The 15,180-nt window shown below is 39.3% G+C and overlaps 1 protein-coding gene across 1 annotated transcript; it reads right to left on the bottom strand.

Annotated features, from left to right (window-relative positions):
- Positions 1 to 7,035: 7,035 nt before the first annotated feature.
- LOC113036535 (olfactory receptor 6M1-like) lies at positions 7,036 to 7,974 on the bottom strand. Its single transcript, XM_026192943.1, has one exon. The coding sequence runs from the start codon at positions 7,972 to 7,974 to the stop codon at positions 7,036 to 7,038; it is 939 nt and encodes a 312-aa protein (XP_026048728.1).
- Positions 7,975 to 15,180: the final 7,206 nt, after the last annotated feature.

The raw sequence follows: 15,180 nt of genomic DNA, 5'->3' as shown, positions 1-15,180 counted from the left end.
TTAGAATATTGTAACTCAGTTATTAACTCAGTTACTTTTTTGAAGAAGTAACTTGTAACTATAATTAATAGGGGTGCAACGATACAAAAAATTCTCGGTATGGTTCGATTCGATACTTTGGTGTCACGGTTTGATATTTTTTCGATACAAAAAAATGTTCATGCCTTTTTAGTTTGTCATTTATTAAAATTATAAATATAGATTTTAACTCAATAAATTTTTTTAAATTTAGAGAAATAGAGAGTTTATTACACACAGCAAATCACTGGAGTTAAATATTCTGGAGTTAGGCATAAAAGTGCGCAAGAGTTACATTCCGGGAGTTTATTTTTCACCTTATACTACAGTCAGTGTTGGGGAGTACTCTAAAGCGGTGTAATATTTAGGTGTTCATTCACTGGGTGCTAAGGAGTCTAATTCAACACATTGCTGGTGTTGTTTGTCTGTCGACCGTTACAGCGCCTATCTGTGTTTCTTTCTTGGACTCCGACATGTAGGAGGTAAAAATACTTTATTTACTTTGGAATTTTCTGTGAGTGTAGTGATGTTATTTATATATATATATTCAGTTACATGGATGCACAAGTAAAATATAAAGTTAACTAACTAGCACTACATGTGTTTTCTGTATGTTATGCTGATTTGGAGATAGCAGCTAGGCTAATGCTAGTCAAAAGTTAGCTAACTTACTTATCTTACTGTATTTTAAGATACACATTTCACGTTGTCAATGAAAACGTTTATTTCTATTTCTTAATTTTAACACCAACGTTTAATTTAACGTTAGCTAACTACAGTAATATTCTGTTTAGACTCATGGTAATGCCCGTATTTAACCAAAGAGAGGTGCAGCCTGCACTGATGAGATGTTGAGGTACCATTAACATCAGTTAGTTAGTCCTGCTGCACACTGAGACATGCACACAACCCTGTCTCCAGAACTGTAAAGACAAGGACACAGCAAACATCCAGTCACATTGTCTGCTAAACCAGCCTAGCTAAATAGATTTTAAGCAATATTTAGTGTGGACAGGCTAACTCAATGTAAGACAGTGTTCGTTGATTAAGTTATACACAGTTTACATAGAGTTACCATAAACAACCTCTTCTTCTTGTGTTGTGTTTCATAGTAGTAAAGGTATTTTTTTCCGTAGGTGGCCAAGATGTTGATAAAAGTAAAACACAGAGAGACAAAGAAATATGCAAAATTGGAAGAAGTCAGCTTCACAGATTTTGTGAGAGCAGGTAAGTTATGGTTTGTACTAAGTCATTAAAGAAGAAATGATAATGTTGTTATTAACTAAGTGATGATTTTACTTCAGTGCAGCAGAAGTTTCTCATACCAGAAAATGCAGCACTGAAAGTCACGGATGAGCAGGGTATAGAGGTGGATGAGGATATCTTTCCTGAACTTGCAGCAGTCAAAGAGGTGTGTTTTGTCATCTATACAGCTGAAGGTAAGTAAATATATGCTCTGATAGATTTTGAAGGATTTGATTTGTACAGTTACTCTTAAATAAACATTTTTAATTTGTCTAATATCCTGTGGTAACAATCACAAAATGCTGTTTTCATGGCTCAACAGTAAGTTGGATTTATCACATGCATTTCAGACATCCTGGAAACACAATCATCCAAGAAGCTGCGTGACTGCTCAGACCTGACACACTATGTGACACTCACACCTTGTGGTATGTAAATTGTATATTACCATAATAAAATACAAAATAACCATCTGTTCTCCTGGGAGAAAGTATAATTTAATCAAACCGTGCAATTTACTGGCCCTGTGTGCATAAATGGTATCTTTGTTGTGTTGTGTTTTTGATTGTATATACCTTGTATTCTAATATTTTTATTTGTCACCCTCAGATTTGACTGTCCTGAAGCAACATGTGGAAGAGCCCTCCTCTCCAAGTCTAACAGATACATTGTCTGTCTCAACCACCAGCAGTCAGAGCAGTGACAAATGGTTCAGCCTCTATTGGACAGCATACATGAAAGAAATGTAGATACAGTACTTAATTGACTTATACTTGACTCTTTAGTTGCCATTACTTGAAAAAGCTTAAACACGAAGATAAAACAGATTAGAGAAAAATAATTTAATATAGTATTTCATGTAGTTTGCTCTGCAACTGTAGTGTGTAATAAGACTTGCTCTCTCTCTCTCGCTCTCTCTCTGTTTTTGTTATGCATGTTAACCATGAAACGTGTTTCCATGATCAGTGTCCTGCTTTTCAGGTAAATGAAACCATTTTTAAGAAGATACTGGTCCTAGAAAGGGAGAAAGTAAGACATTTCAAATGTTTTGATGCCCAAATGTCATATGGGTGTGATTCACAATTTTATGTTCTGTGAGAGAGTTGCATTACTTAATTTGTTGGCTTGATGGAGACTTTACAGAGTCTTCCTCACGTTAACACTGCATTACAAGAAGTGCTTATTCTGTAGTCATTTTTTTCCTTTAATTCTGGTTTTTTTTTTTCTTTTCGCCCAATGTTAGGCCTTTCTGACCTCAACTGTTTAGCTGCCAATAATGGTGGATATTATGCTATTACAGTACTGTTACACAGAATGTATGTTAATCCATGCAGCATTCATATTTGAATATGTTATTTTTGATAAATAAAATCCATACATTCATAATAATCACTGTGTTTTTGTAGTAATTTGCACCAAAAACCTAAAACTTTTTTCAATTGATGAGTAACACTACAAAAGAGTTAATATCAAACTTAACTCTAGTTATGAGTTAAATTTTACTCTATATGGTAGTAGAAATTTCACTCCGTGAGAGTTTAGTTTTAACTCCTATAAAGAGTTGAAAAATCAACTCCCGGAAAAGAGTTACTCTAACTCTGCACTAGAGTTCATTCGATGGTCACGCATGTACACTCAAATGTAGTTAATCTGAACTCCCTGAGAGTTTATTCCAAAGTCCAGAATTTGCTGTGCAGAGAAATGGCTCTTTCCAAAATAAAAACTATACTATACGCTTCTTCTGGGCTATATTCTCAGCAGCATATTAAACATATCAGGTCCCCATAAGGAGACTCATGTGCTAACGGCTGTCTAAATGACTCGGGTGAAGGGTGTAGCATGCGTGGTTGTTGTTTTTGTCTGCTTCCATTTATCTTTGCACTAGGATGATGTCGGCGTAAATGTGCAGTCATATTCGTTGTGTTCACACTAGTGCTGTCAGCGTTAATCTCGTTAAAATGACGTTAACGCCATAACGCGACAAATCTCCGTTAACAAGTTACCACGGATCGCCCCCATGCGTTGGGCTGGACGGCATCAACACCTTAACAAGCTAACTGCGCTAACGCATTGGTTCCCATCAATTGAGCATTGCGTGGCACATCCGACACACTGTTTTACTTTTGTCCATGACGCGCTTACCATCAGGGTCATGCTTCACATGAAAACCAAGATAGTTCCAAACGCCAGATCTGAATGAGGTTGGGGGAGGTTCCATTTCGGGTAGCGTTGAGGCAGTTGCCATGTTGCAACGAGCTTAGCTTCTATATTCTGTATTTTGCAGACAGAGTTACAGGACTCTCTCCCAGACCACAGACTCATGGTACAAGTCAGATCTTTATATAAAATAATAAAGAAATTTAAAAAAAAAGAAAGAAAGAAAGAAAGTTTTGTTTTCAAAATTGGAGTTCAAGTTATTTTTACTTCCAGTAGTGTTAACATACTACACAGGTCATGAACAAGATTTTTTTAACTTTTCATTGTAAGTGGGCTAAAACAGTTAATTAAAAGTAGTCTAACATAAATGTAAATGCTGTAATTTGATTATTTTAATAAACCATGTAACTTGGATGGATTCGATGCTGGCGTGACCACAGTGCACAAGTCTGCTGTTGCTCACAGTGGTCCAAGGGATTGCTCAGGGAGTTTGTGCGTTCGCTCAGACACATGAGACTCGTATGTTCGAATGCTGTTCATAGATTTCAGTTCAGCATTCAACACTATAATCCCCTAACAGCTCACTCAAAAACTGGTCCAGCTGGGGCTCAACACCTCACTGTGCAACTGGCTGTTGGATTTCCTCACCGGAAGACCTCAAGCAGTACGGGTCGGCAGTAATACATCCAGCACCATCATTTTAAACACGGGGGCCCCGCAGGGATGTGTGCTGAGCCCCCTCCTCTTCACTCTGCTGACCCATGACTGCACTCCATCATATAGCTCCAACCTCTTCATCAAGTTTGCGGACGACACAACGGTGGTGGGTCTCATTAGCAACAGGGATGAGACCGACTACAGAAGTGAGGTGAGACGCCTGGCCACGTGGTGTGTTGACAACAATCTCTCTCTGAATGTGGAGAAGACGAAGGAGATTGTTGTGGACTTCAGGAGAATGCACACCCAACATGCTCCTCTGACCATTGACGGAGCGTCTGTGGAGAGAGTGAGCAGCACCAAGTTCTTGGGTGTGCACATCACAGAGGATCTCTCCTGGACGTACAACACCACAGCACTGGCCAAGAAATCACAGCAGCGTCTCTTCTTTCTCCGCAAACTAAGAAGAGCAGGAGCACCAGCCCCCATCATGTACACTTTCTACAGAGGCACCATCGAGAGCATCCTGTCGAGCTGCATCACTGTGTGGTTTGGAGCCTGCAATGCGTCCTGTCATAGAACCCTCCAACGCATAGTGAGAGCTGCAGAGAGGATCATTGGTGTCTCTCTCCCCTCCCTCCAGGACATTTACAGCACCCGTCTCACTAAAAAAGCCCTTTGCATAGCGGCTGATCCCACGCACCCAATGCAAAGCTTCTTCAAGCTGCTGCCGTCAGGGAGGAGACTGCGGAGTCTCCAGGCCAGGACCAGCAGACTGAAGGACAGCTTCATCCATCAGGCTGTCAGGAAGCTTAACTCCCTCCCGATTCTGCCCCCTCTCCCCTCTTCTCCTCCATGGTCTCACTGAACTCTGTCACACACACACACACACACACACACACACACACACACACACACACACACACACACACACACATACACTCTGACTCACTCACTGGCCTGCACCAGTTACCAGTCACTTTGTGGAGCATTGGACTGCCACTACCTCATAAGACTTTGTTGTTATACTATCTCTTACTGTACATTACTAAATCTCCATTTGCACTATTTGCCTATTTGCACTACTCTGCCTGGTTTACACTTAATGTCATTTACCCTTACCTGAATATTGTATATTGTATATTGTATAGCTTTCTTGTTAATTTGTATTGTATTTATTTAAATTTTTACTTTTAAATTATTTTATTTGCATTTTTTAATCACTCTCTTATATTTAAATGTTCATTGCTATTTCATCTAGGGTTTGAGAGTAACGAAATTTCTATTCTCTGTATGTCCTGTACATGTGGCAGAATTGACAAATAAAGTTGACTTTGACTTTGATGAGAAATTAGAGGGAACATTGGTCACATGCCTTCCTATCTGGTTTGCATTTAGTTGGACCATCATTTATTTTTCAACAGGACAGTGAAAAACACACCTAGGCTGTATAAGGACTATTTGAGCAATAAGGAGAGTGATGGAGCTCTGCACCAGATAGCCTGGACTCCACCGTCATCTGCCCTAAACCCAACTGAGGTGGTTTGGGATGAGATGGATTGCAGAGCAAAGGCAAAAGGGCCAACAAGTACTCAGCTCCCCTGGGAAGTCCTTGAAGACTATTAGAAAACCATTTCAGGTGGCTGTCTCATGAATCTCATAGAGAGAAGCTTCAGAGGATACAGTTGTCATACAACTGGGCCAAATATCGTTAAAAAAGGTTTTAAAACCAGTGTATGAAATTAGTTTGAGTGATTTTAGTCCAGGTTTGCCATTTGGAGTTTGCCATCATATATTTTCAATTTAATTTGCAATTTTACCCACCATAGGTGTACTGTTATGCAGCCCTCCCAAAAAAATACTAACTGTATATGGCTGGAGGTGAATTAAAAAAAAAACCCCAAAAAAACCCCCCAAAGATTTCTTAAGTTTTTCTATTATCATCATCATTTTTTCTATCTTTTTATAAAATAACCAAAAAATATCAGGTCAGGGGAGATGCATTTATCACTCTTCTTGTGTTAGTAATAATTATAATGATAATGTCATGGACAGTATTTGCCCTGCAAAACATTTCTTGTCACAGCATACATTCAGATTGCAGCTTAATGAGAATGTTTCAAAGTGTTAACTGACAAATACAGTCAGCACTAATATTTCATATAATATATCCATTTGTGAGTTAGCAGCACACTTCAGTATGTGGGTTGTAGCCCAAAAAACTTCTCATATATAAGATGAAAATGTTTTTAGTTTATAGAAAAAAATCTAATTTTTAAATTTAGACATCTTTCTTTTCACGGTCCGTTCCTATCCCATCTGAAGTTTGCTATTTTAGTAGTTGATTCAACAAAAAGATCCTCTTACTCTCTTGATGTGACCCTTGACTTCTTAGCAGTTGCTTAATTGTTTAATGACCTCAACTGTTTTCACAAAGGAAATAAATATTCTTAGGGTCATAAAAGTCTGCTCAGACAACATTAAAACATTAATTTTGTTATTTTGTTTCAAAATAAAGTAATTACTTAATTGTTATTGTTACACAGTGTTGCTCACAAAAACTATAAATAATCACTAAAGAAACTGTCAAAGAATCAATGAGAGAAGATGTTAGTTCAGTAATTAAATTGTAAACTTGTGGTCTCTGAATTTTAATAAAAACTCAGAAAGTCCCAGAGTGAATTGGAACATTTTGTGTTTCAGAACTTAACTGTGTAAGAAAGTTATCTTCAACATTTTTGCATTAAATGTGACTTCTCACCTAAATAGCGTTTAAAAGTTCACAAATCACCTAACAAGATTTAGAAAGTCCATATATGAATATTTTAATATTTCAATGCAATTATGTTTTATTTATATAGCGCCAAATCACAACAACAGTCACCTCAAGGCACTTCATATTGTAAGGTATTTGTGCCCATTATTTTACAAGTAAGTGTATTCACAGTTCACAAGGCTCTAACCAGCTGTGTTAATCTTCCTGAATATCTTAATAATCTTACTTTTAATTTCCTTTGTCCTGAGACAATACACAAAAGGATTTACAAGAGATGGACCGAGGATGGTGCCAATTAACGAACCCTGGCGTTCTTCAAGAGTTAACACCACACCAAATCTGGTCAAGATAACAAGGATAAACTGGGGACAGTATAAACATGATACACAAATCAGGTGACTCACAAGAGTGCTTCCCATTTTCTTTTTGTCATTATTTGATAATATTTTCACAAAAAATAAGATCCCACAATATGAAAGACAAATGAAAGTGAATGTGAAAAATGACACAAAAAAGTATATACTGGCAACTTGGTTGAAATATTTCTCTGGGTTAACACAAGTGGTTCGCATAACTGCAGCATAGTCACAGAAAGTGTACCTAAGCCTTGAATTGCAGTGAGGGAGCGGTGTAGCTGTTACAGGTGGAAAAAGTGCAAAACTACAGGCAACAATCCACACAATGTATGTAAATACTAGTGTACGTGTAATTGTTAAATAACTATGATACTGAAGAGGATAGATTATAGCAATTAACCGATCAAATGCCATAATTGTTAAAGAAAACATCTCCATTGTTGCTCCCACCTGGTAAACATACATTTGAATTATACACTCCACATATGATATGGTATTAACACCAGCAAGCAGAACCCTGATCATTGTTGGAGTGGCACTAGAGGTATAAAGTATGTCAACAACAGCAAGATTGCAAATCAGAAGATACATTGGTTTGTGTAACTGCTTGTCAGAAACAATGAAGATGATATTGACCAAACTTGCAAAAACAGCTAGTAAATAGGTTATTAGCATAACCACACCAACTGCTACAGGCCTTTTGACTGTGTCAAAACCACCTATAATAAAATGTGTTAGTTTGATTGAAGCATTCTGTAAAGACATATTTAACAAATATTAAGTTACAAAACGTTTCAAGATGTAGTTGGAGAAGTAAAAATATGCTGAAAATGTTAACCGTGTTTAACAGTTGTAAAAAAGAAACTGGTATAACCCTTCTAAACTGAAACAGGTTTGGGTTAACTACAAAACAGTGCTTTCTCATTTTAAGTCTCACAACAACAGGAAGTTTTAACTTGGCAGCTCCCTTATCCAATCACACTGGATGTCAATTCTTTGTGTTTACATATCACAAGGGACTGCAGACTACAAGTCTAGTATGATGTCACCCCCACCCTCCAAAACCAATGATAGATGAGGATAGATTGGAAATCATCAATTTTAAATTCCACTAATTCTATTTCCATACTTCAGCACAAAATGCCACAGGGCTTTATCAGTACCAGTGAAGCCCAATTTACCTCTGATGCTTCAAATGCTTGAACACCTATATAAAAAAAGAACCCCAACAACAACCAAATGAAAAAAGGAAATAAAAACAAACAACCATTTAGTGAATTCCAACATTATATTATAATTTGAACAGACTTTATGAAGAAAAGAACATTTTTTGGAGCATTTTTTAAGCACAAAATTCATATTGATAAAAAAAACATATGCAGGCCTTTTTACTGAGGAGATGCAGCCTATTATGCGTAAATTCAGCAGATAAATGCATCGGTATAGAACTCTTCTACTCTGAGCATGTTCATATTTACTAACACACTTTCATACAGCACTTAAAGACTTTTTGACAATTGTAAATAAACTGGTCTATCTCTTGAAGTGGTTCTGAGCCACAATTTAACCTTTGAACTGGTATTTGTGTAGAAACGAATAAATGTGTTGTGGATGCATCACACAATATTTTATTTTTTAGAAATAATGTTAGTATTTTTAATTTAAGTGAATAAAAAAAAAAAACACAATAATTTCATTTCATTTGAAATATATATAAAATATACCAAGCAATAGAGTTAATCTTTTTTCCAACTAAATTTTCTTTGAAAACAAGACACAACTTTCACCGTGTTCCCTCTTAAGTTTGCTCATTAGGTTAATGACTTCTTTGTTTAAAAAGGGCTGATAGGAAAGATGTGTCATACTCACCCCTCTTGAGTGAATTATAATCAGTACCTAGCTCCAGTAATGAACCTCAGGGTTTGGTGACACAATACTTGTGTCTTTTATTTCTGTATGTGATTTATAGATATGTCAATTTTTTTGGCTTGATAAAGTTGGGCTCACATCATTACACATCTGAAATAAAAATCACTCAAAAATAAATAAATAAAATAAAATAATAATAATAATAACAGTTCACGCTGCTCACGGACCCCAAGACCCCAGAGCCGGGTCTGTGACAATGTTAGTGTTTAGTGTTAGTGTTGTACTTAGGAAATTCTGCATTTTGAGTCAAGGCTACGCCTGAATATTTAGATAATCATTTAAGTTTCTGAGTGGTTTTGTAATTTCCTCAGAAGAGCTAGAAACTGAGACAGTTGTTTAGCATGTGTGGAAGGCACGCTCACTTTAAGTTCCCGATTATTCATCGTGTTAGTCTTTCATCTTGTGTACATTAAGTAACTTTCACTTCACACCTGCTTCTCCACATGCTTTCTGCATTAGAGTCCTCCCTTATCTTTTTGCCAATAAACACTTTTACAGCATTGCTATGTGCTGGAAATGTTACAGACGCAGAGGTTGGGGAGCCAGCTTTATGAAGGAAAGCAACTTGTGTCACATTGACATGGCTATCAAAAAATCTACTGAGGGCTACTATGCATGTGTCCTAATTCAGCGGTACCATTGGTAGGCCGGGCCATTTGAAAGCAGCAAGAACATAAACGTCAAAAGTGAATGGCTGTTAAATGTAACCTGACCTCCATCATCAAATCATGTCTCCCCTTTTAAAGATTTTGCTGAGACCAGAGGAAAGAGTGGTGTGACTGGAAAGCTGCTCATACACAGTGTGTAAAAGCCTGTATCAATAAAATGCATAGCAAGGTGCAATGCCGTGTGTGTGGGTCCTCATTCTTGTCATACTCAAGAACACTGTTGGTCAAGTTACTTGAAAAAAGTAATCAGTAACTAATTAATGATTAGTATTTAGTTTTACCAGTTTTCTATGCTTTGAACACAAAGAGAGACTCTTGCAACTGGAGCTATGGAGGACAGCCAGCAAATAATGATCCATTTCAGCATCCTCAGTCCAAGGTATGGACACCCACTGTCACGGCGGGGTGCGCCGATGTGTGCGGAAACAGGACCCAAAAGCAGATGATGACGAGGAATAGTAATGATTAACAGAAAAGTGAACCTTTATTGCGATGACGGCAGGAAATGAACCAAGAGACCAAAGCAAACAGGCAAAACACTAAGAAATAAAACACTAAGCTGGCAAAACACTAAGAAACAAAACACTAAAGGTACTAAGACCAAAAACTATAACTATGACTGAGGTGGAAAATAAACAGGCTAAGACTATGACTATGACTGTAACTCTGGTGAGATAAACAGACGAACTGACAATGGCATGAAGAAAACAAAAGGCTTAAATACAGACATGAGGTGATCAGGGGAAGTGGCGACACATGGGGGAAAACAGCTGACAGACATAAACCTAATGACAGGACCAGGAGAGGAAAGCTAAATACAATGAACAAAGAACACATGACATTGTCAGAATAAAACAGGAAATGACAACACAACTTAACAGACCTAATACGTGATGAAATAAGTAGAAAACACCAAAACATAGAAAACCCAGGAACAATAACTGCCTAAACTAAAGGCAAATAGGAAATAACACAAACTAATAACATATCAAAAAATACAAAGAAAACTCAGAGTGCTGGGTCGGAGACCCAGCCTGTGACACCCACACCTGTAAGGGGTAGTCATCCTGACACTTGAGATCTAACAAAATATCTAAAACGAAAGGAGATGATCAGCTGTGGCCTGCTGAGATTTGATGATTGACCAGAAAACTACTGGGCATACAACCTTCAGACGAGACGGGTAACAGCTACCTCGAGGTTCAAAAGAAAGAATGCAGTGCCTTTTCCTCCATTTTTCAGTTTTTGTCAAACTTGTGAATGAGGAAGCCAAAATTCGTAATGACCCCAATTTTAACTGTGTCACTGCTGCCAACACCAGCAATCCTAAAATTGAAAGGATGATACAACAGAAGTATCGTTCACCTGTTTCTGCTATGAGCACGGAAATATCAAGTGATGTGGGAGCCACCCCTAACAACTTGGACCCCGATAAACAATCTCAACAATAATATATACAGAGAAAACCCAACAATCATATGACCCCCTATGAGCAAGCACTTTGGTGAGTGGGAAGGAAAAACATCCTTTTAACAGTAGAGATAGTGTCCATTTCCCGAAACCTAACTGGAAGCTGATTTCATAGAAGAGGGGCCTGGAAACTAAAGGCTCTCCCTCCCATTCTACTTTTAAATACTCTAGGAACAACAAGTAAGCCTGCAGTGCGACAGTGAAGTGCTCTAATGGGGTGATATGGTAATATAAGGTCATTAAGATAAGACGGGGACTGATTAATTAAGACCTTGTATGTGAGGAATAGGATTTTTAAGTTAAATTCTGGATTTTGTGAGTTAGCAGCACACTTCAGTATGTGGGTTGTATCTCTTTAAGATGGCGGCGCACAGTGTTGCAGTGGCTCACAGCACTCCTTCTCAGTACTCCTTTCTTTTATTTAGTTTGTATGTCCTTCTTATTTCTTTGTATTACGTGCATGGACGCTGGTGCAACAACAGGACAATTATAAACAATCACTGCTCCCCGAACCTAGAGTACATGTCAGTAAGATGCCAGCCTTTTTTTTTTCTACTGAGAGAGCTAATGGTAGTGATCATCACGGCTGTGTATATTCCACCTGATGCCAACGTAAACACAGGGCTCTCTATCCTGCTGAACACCATTAACAAACAGCTGCGGGCCCACCCGGACGGTGTTCACGTAATTGCAGGTGACTTTAATAAGGCCAACATAAAGACTGTACTCCCAAAGTTCTATCGGCATGTCAAATGTCCCACTAGAGGAGAGAACACTCTAGACCAGGGGTAGGCAACGCCAGGCCTTGAGTGCCAGTGTCCTGCAGGTTTTAGATGTGTCCTTGATCCAACACAGCTGATTCAAATGGCTAAATTACCTCCTCAACATGTCTTGAAGTTCTCCAGGGGGCTGGTAATGAACTAATCATTTGATTCAGGTGTGTTGACCCAGGGTGAGATCTAAAACCTGCAGGACACCGGCACTCGAGGCCTGGCGTTGCCTACCCCTGCTCTAGACCATGTTTACTCCAACATCAAGCATGCATATAGAGCCATACCCCTCCTCCACCTCAGTCAGTCCGACCACCTCTCCCTCCTGCTCTCCCCCGCCTACACCCAGTGTTGCCAACTTAGCGACTTTGTCGCTATATTTAGCGAGTTTTCAGACCCCCCCCCTAGCGACTTTTTTTTCCCAAAAAGCAACTAGCGACTAATCTGGCGACTTTTTCTGGTGCTATTGGAGACTTATGATGACTTTTTGACATGAAAGCACGTATCTGTCTTACTCTCATCAAGCAGCGGGTGCTGCCGTGGGCACCTCGCCCATGCCAATGTGCTCACAGGCGGCAGGTAGTCCACGCGCAGCAGTCCCCCCTAGCTGATGTCAGAGCAGGAGATATTCGCCCCTATGCGATTGTGGCAGGATGAATGTTATGTCTCGGTTCAACCCACTTTCGGCCTGGCACATTAGGGGGGCGCTAGCATAAATAGTGGCGATTTGAGCATTACTGGATCGCTAACCTGTGATCTCCTGTTTGGTCACCTGACTTCACTTGGTGTTGCAGAGATCATCTGTGGGTCAGCCTTCTGAAGCCTCCATCGCAGCTGGTAGGTGTTTACTCAGTGTAGTGCATACATTACCTTACTTGGTGGTAAACAGATATTGTTTTTAGGTCGTAGCTGTAGAAGCCTCCTATGAGCCACTCTGCTCATGATTCGTGACGCTGTTTACTCGGTACGTAATTCAGTTTGTTACGATCTCTGCCTTTCATTGTTCTTATAGTAAATACTTATTATGCTTTGCAGGGAGTGTGGGCCTTAGTTTTACACAACGCTACGCTAACTGAAGTGCTGCTGCTTTGCTTTTACCATCTGTTCCTGTTGCGAGGTTTATTTTCCTGCTGCTGCCAGCCTTTTAAAGTGGTGCCAAAAAGTGATTGTCTGCCAAAAACTGATTTCCAATGTTTCTCTGTGTTTTTTATGTGCAATATCTTTACGCATGTTCGTAAATAGACTTCGGTGAACAGGGTTTACAAAGGGGTTATATAGAGAATTAAAAAATTATCAGTTTTTCAAGTATTTTTACAACTCTGTGTTATTGTACTTACATTATAACCAATCCGGTCCTTTATCCCCACTTAAAATATTTTTACAGAACTATTATAATATTTGCTGACATTTCTGCTGTCCTCTTGGCTAACTTACTCTTACAAAACACATTTTTAATGTTAATGAGATTTTTTTAACTGCATAAATAAAGGTTATATAAAAGTCACTGCCAAAAACTGATTGCGGCTTCTACCTTGTTACACGAATGTTGTTTGTGGCTCAAGATGACTTTATGTCATCCATAAGGGATGCATTTGACATATGTTTCACATATTACAGCCCAACAAGTTACTTATAGCAGTTTAAATACGAGCAATAACTTTTTGGGAAATCCCGGAAATCAGTTTTTGGCAGACAATCACTTTTTGGCACAACACCGGCTACGGGAGTCGGCTGGCGTACAGTTGGGTTATCCCCCAGCGCTGCATATTAGTTTTGTTGTAATATATTATAATATTCTTTTTTTTCTTTTATTCAGATGCGGAGGGCTGACGTGGAGGAGACTGGGGGCGCCTTGGTGGTGGGAACTTTTGAGTGTTACACACCTGTCTTCTTTTAGTTTATTAGCGTCAGTGGGTGATAGTTTGCTGCACCGGTGTATTGGTGAGTTTTCTTTTTTTTGAGTTGGTGCGTGGCATCCCGGCCCCTCCACTGGTAAACCTCGGCTCTGAATACCTTTTTTTAAGCACATTTGTACATTGATATTTATGATTGTGCTTTATATGTTGTTTTAAATAATTATTAATAAATTGTCAAACTGTTTTATCATTGAATCTCATCTCTGTACTGAGTATAGCAAACCTAAGTGCCTTCTTGGTGATTAGTGTTACTTCCAGTATTTCCTGGGTGAAATTCCCAGGGTGTCGTTGTCTTATAAAACTGTGAAGAGTATTTACTTTATTCCCACCTCGTGCTGCCACACATACAAACTGCAAAATCAATCGCACATGAGCGAAGCCACTGCTGACTTTGTCTGAAGCTGTCTGATGAGGCTTGCTATGTCCATTTTGATGGTTTATGGTTAAAAATGTTCTTCTTTCTTTACTGTTCTTTTACTCATCTGCTTTAGCCCCGCTCCCATCCGTATCCTCACCTGGTTCCTGCACCGCTCCATTCACTGTAACGGAACACGATGTCAGACGTGTGCTCCTAGCAGTGAACCCCAGGTGCTAAGAGCATATGCCCACCAGCTCACCCTCATCTTCAATCTCTCACTGGACCAGGCAGCCATCCCATCCTGTCTAAAATCATCCACAATCATCCCAGTACCGAAGAGGTCTCCCATCACCAGCCTGATTGATTACCACCCTGTGGCCCTCACGCCGGTAATCATGAAATGCTTTGAGAGACTAGTCCTTCAGCAAATCAAGGATTACCTCCCCCCAGAATTCGACCCCCACCAGTTTGAATACCGTGCAAACAGATCCACAGAAGACGCCATCGCCATAGCCCTCCACTCTATGCTGAGTCACCTAGAAAAGCGGCAAAGCTACGTCCGAATGCTCTTTGTGGACTACAGCTCAGCCTTTAATACAATCATCCCACATATCCTCATCACCAAACTGGTTACTCTTGGCCTCCCCCCTTTCACATGTGCCTGGATAAAGGACTTTCTCACAAACCAGCCCCAGACTGTAAGACTCAGCACTCATCTCTCATCCATTCGCACACTGAGCACCGGCTCCCCACAGGGTTATGTGCTGAGCCCCCTCCTGTATTCTCTCTACACCCACGACTGCAGTTCGACCCACAACAACAATCTCATCATGAAGTTTGCTGATGACACCATGGTAGTC

Source organism: Astatotilapia calliptera, chromosome 14 (assembly GCF_900246225.1).
Source record: "Astatotilapia calliptera chromosome 14, fAstCal1.2, whole genome shotgun sequence".
NCBI classification, from domain to species: domain Eukaryota; kingdom Metazoa; phylum Chordata; class Actinopteri; order Cichliformes; family Cichlidae; genus Astatotilapia; species Astatotilapia calliptera.
The sequence above is the reverse complement of the archived record's forward strand: the minus strand, read 5'-3'. Positions and strand labels throughout refer to the sequence as shown.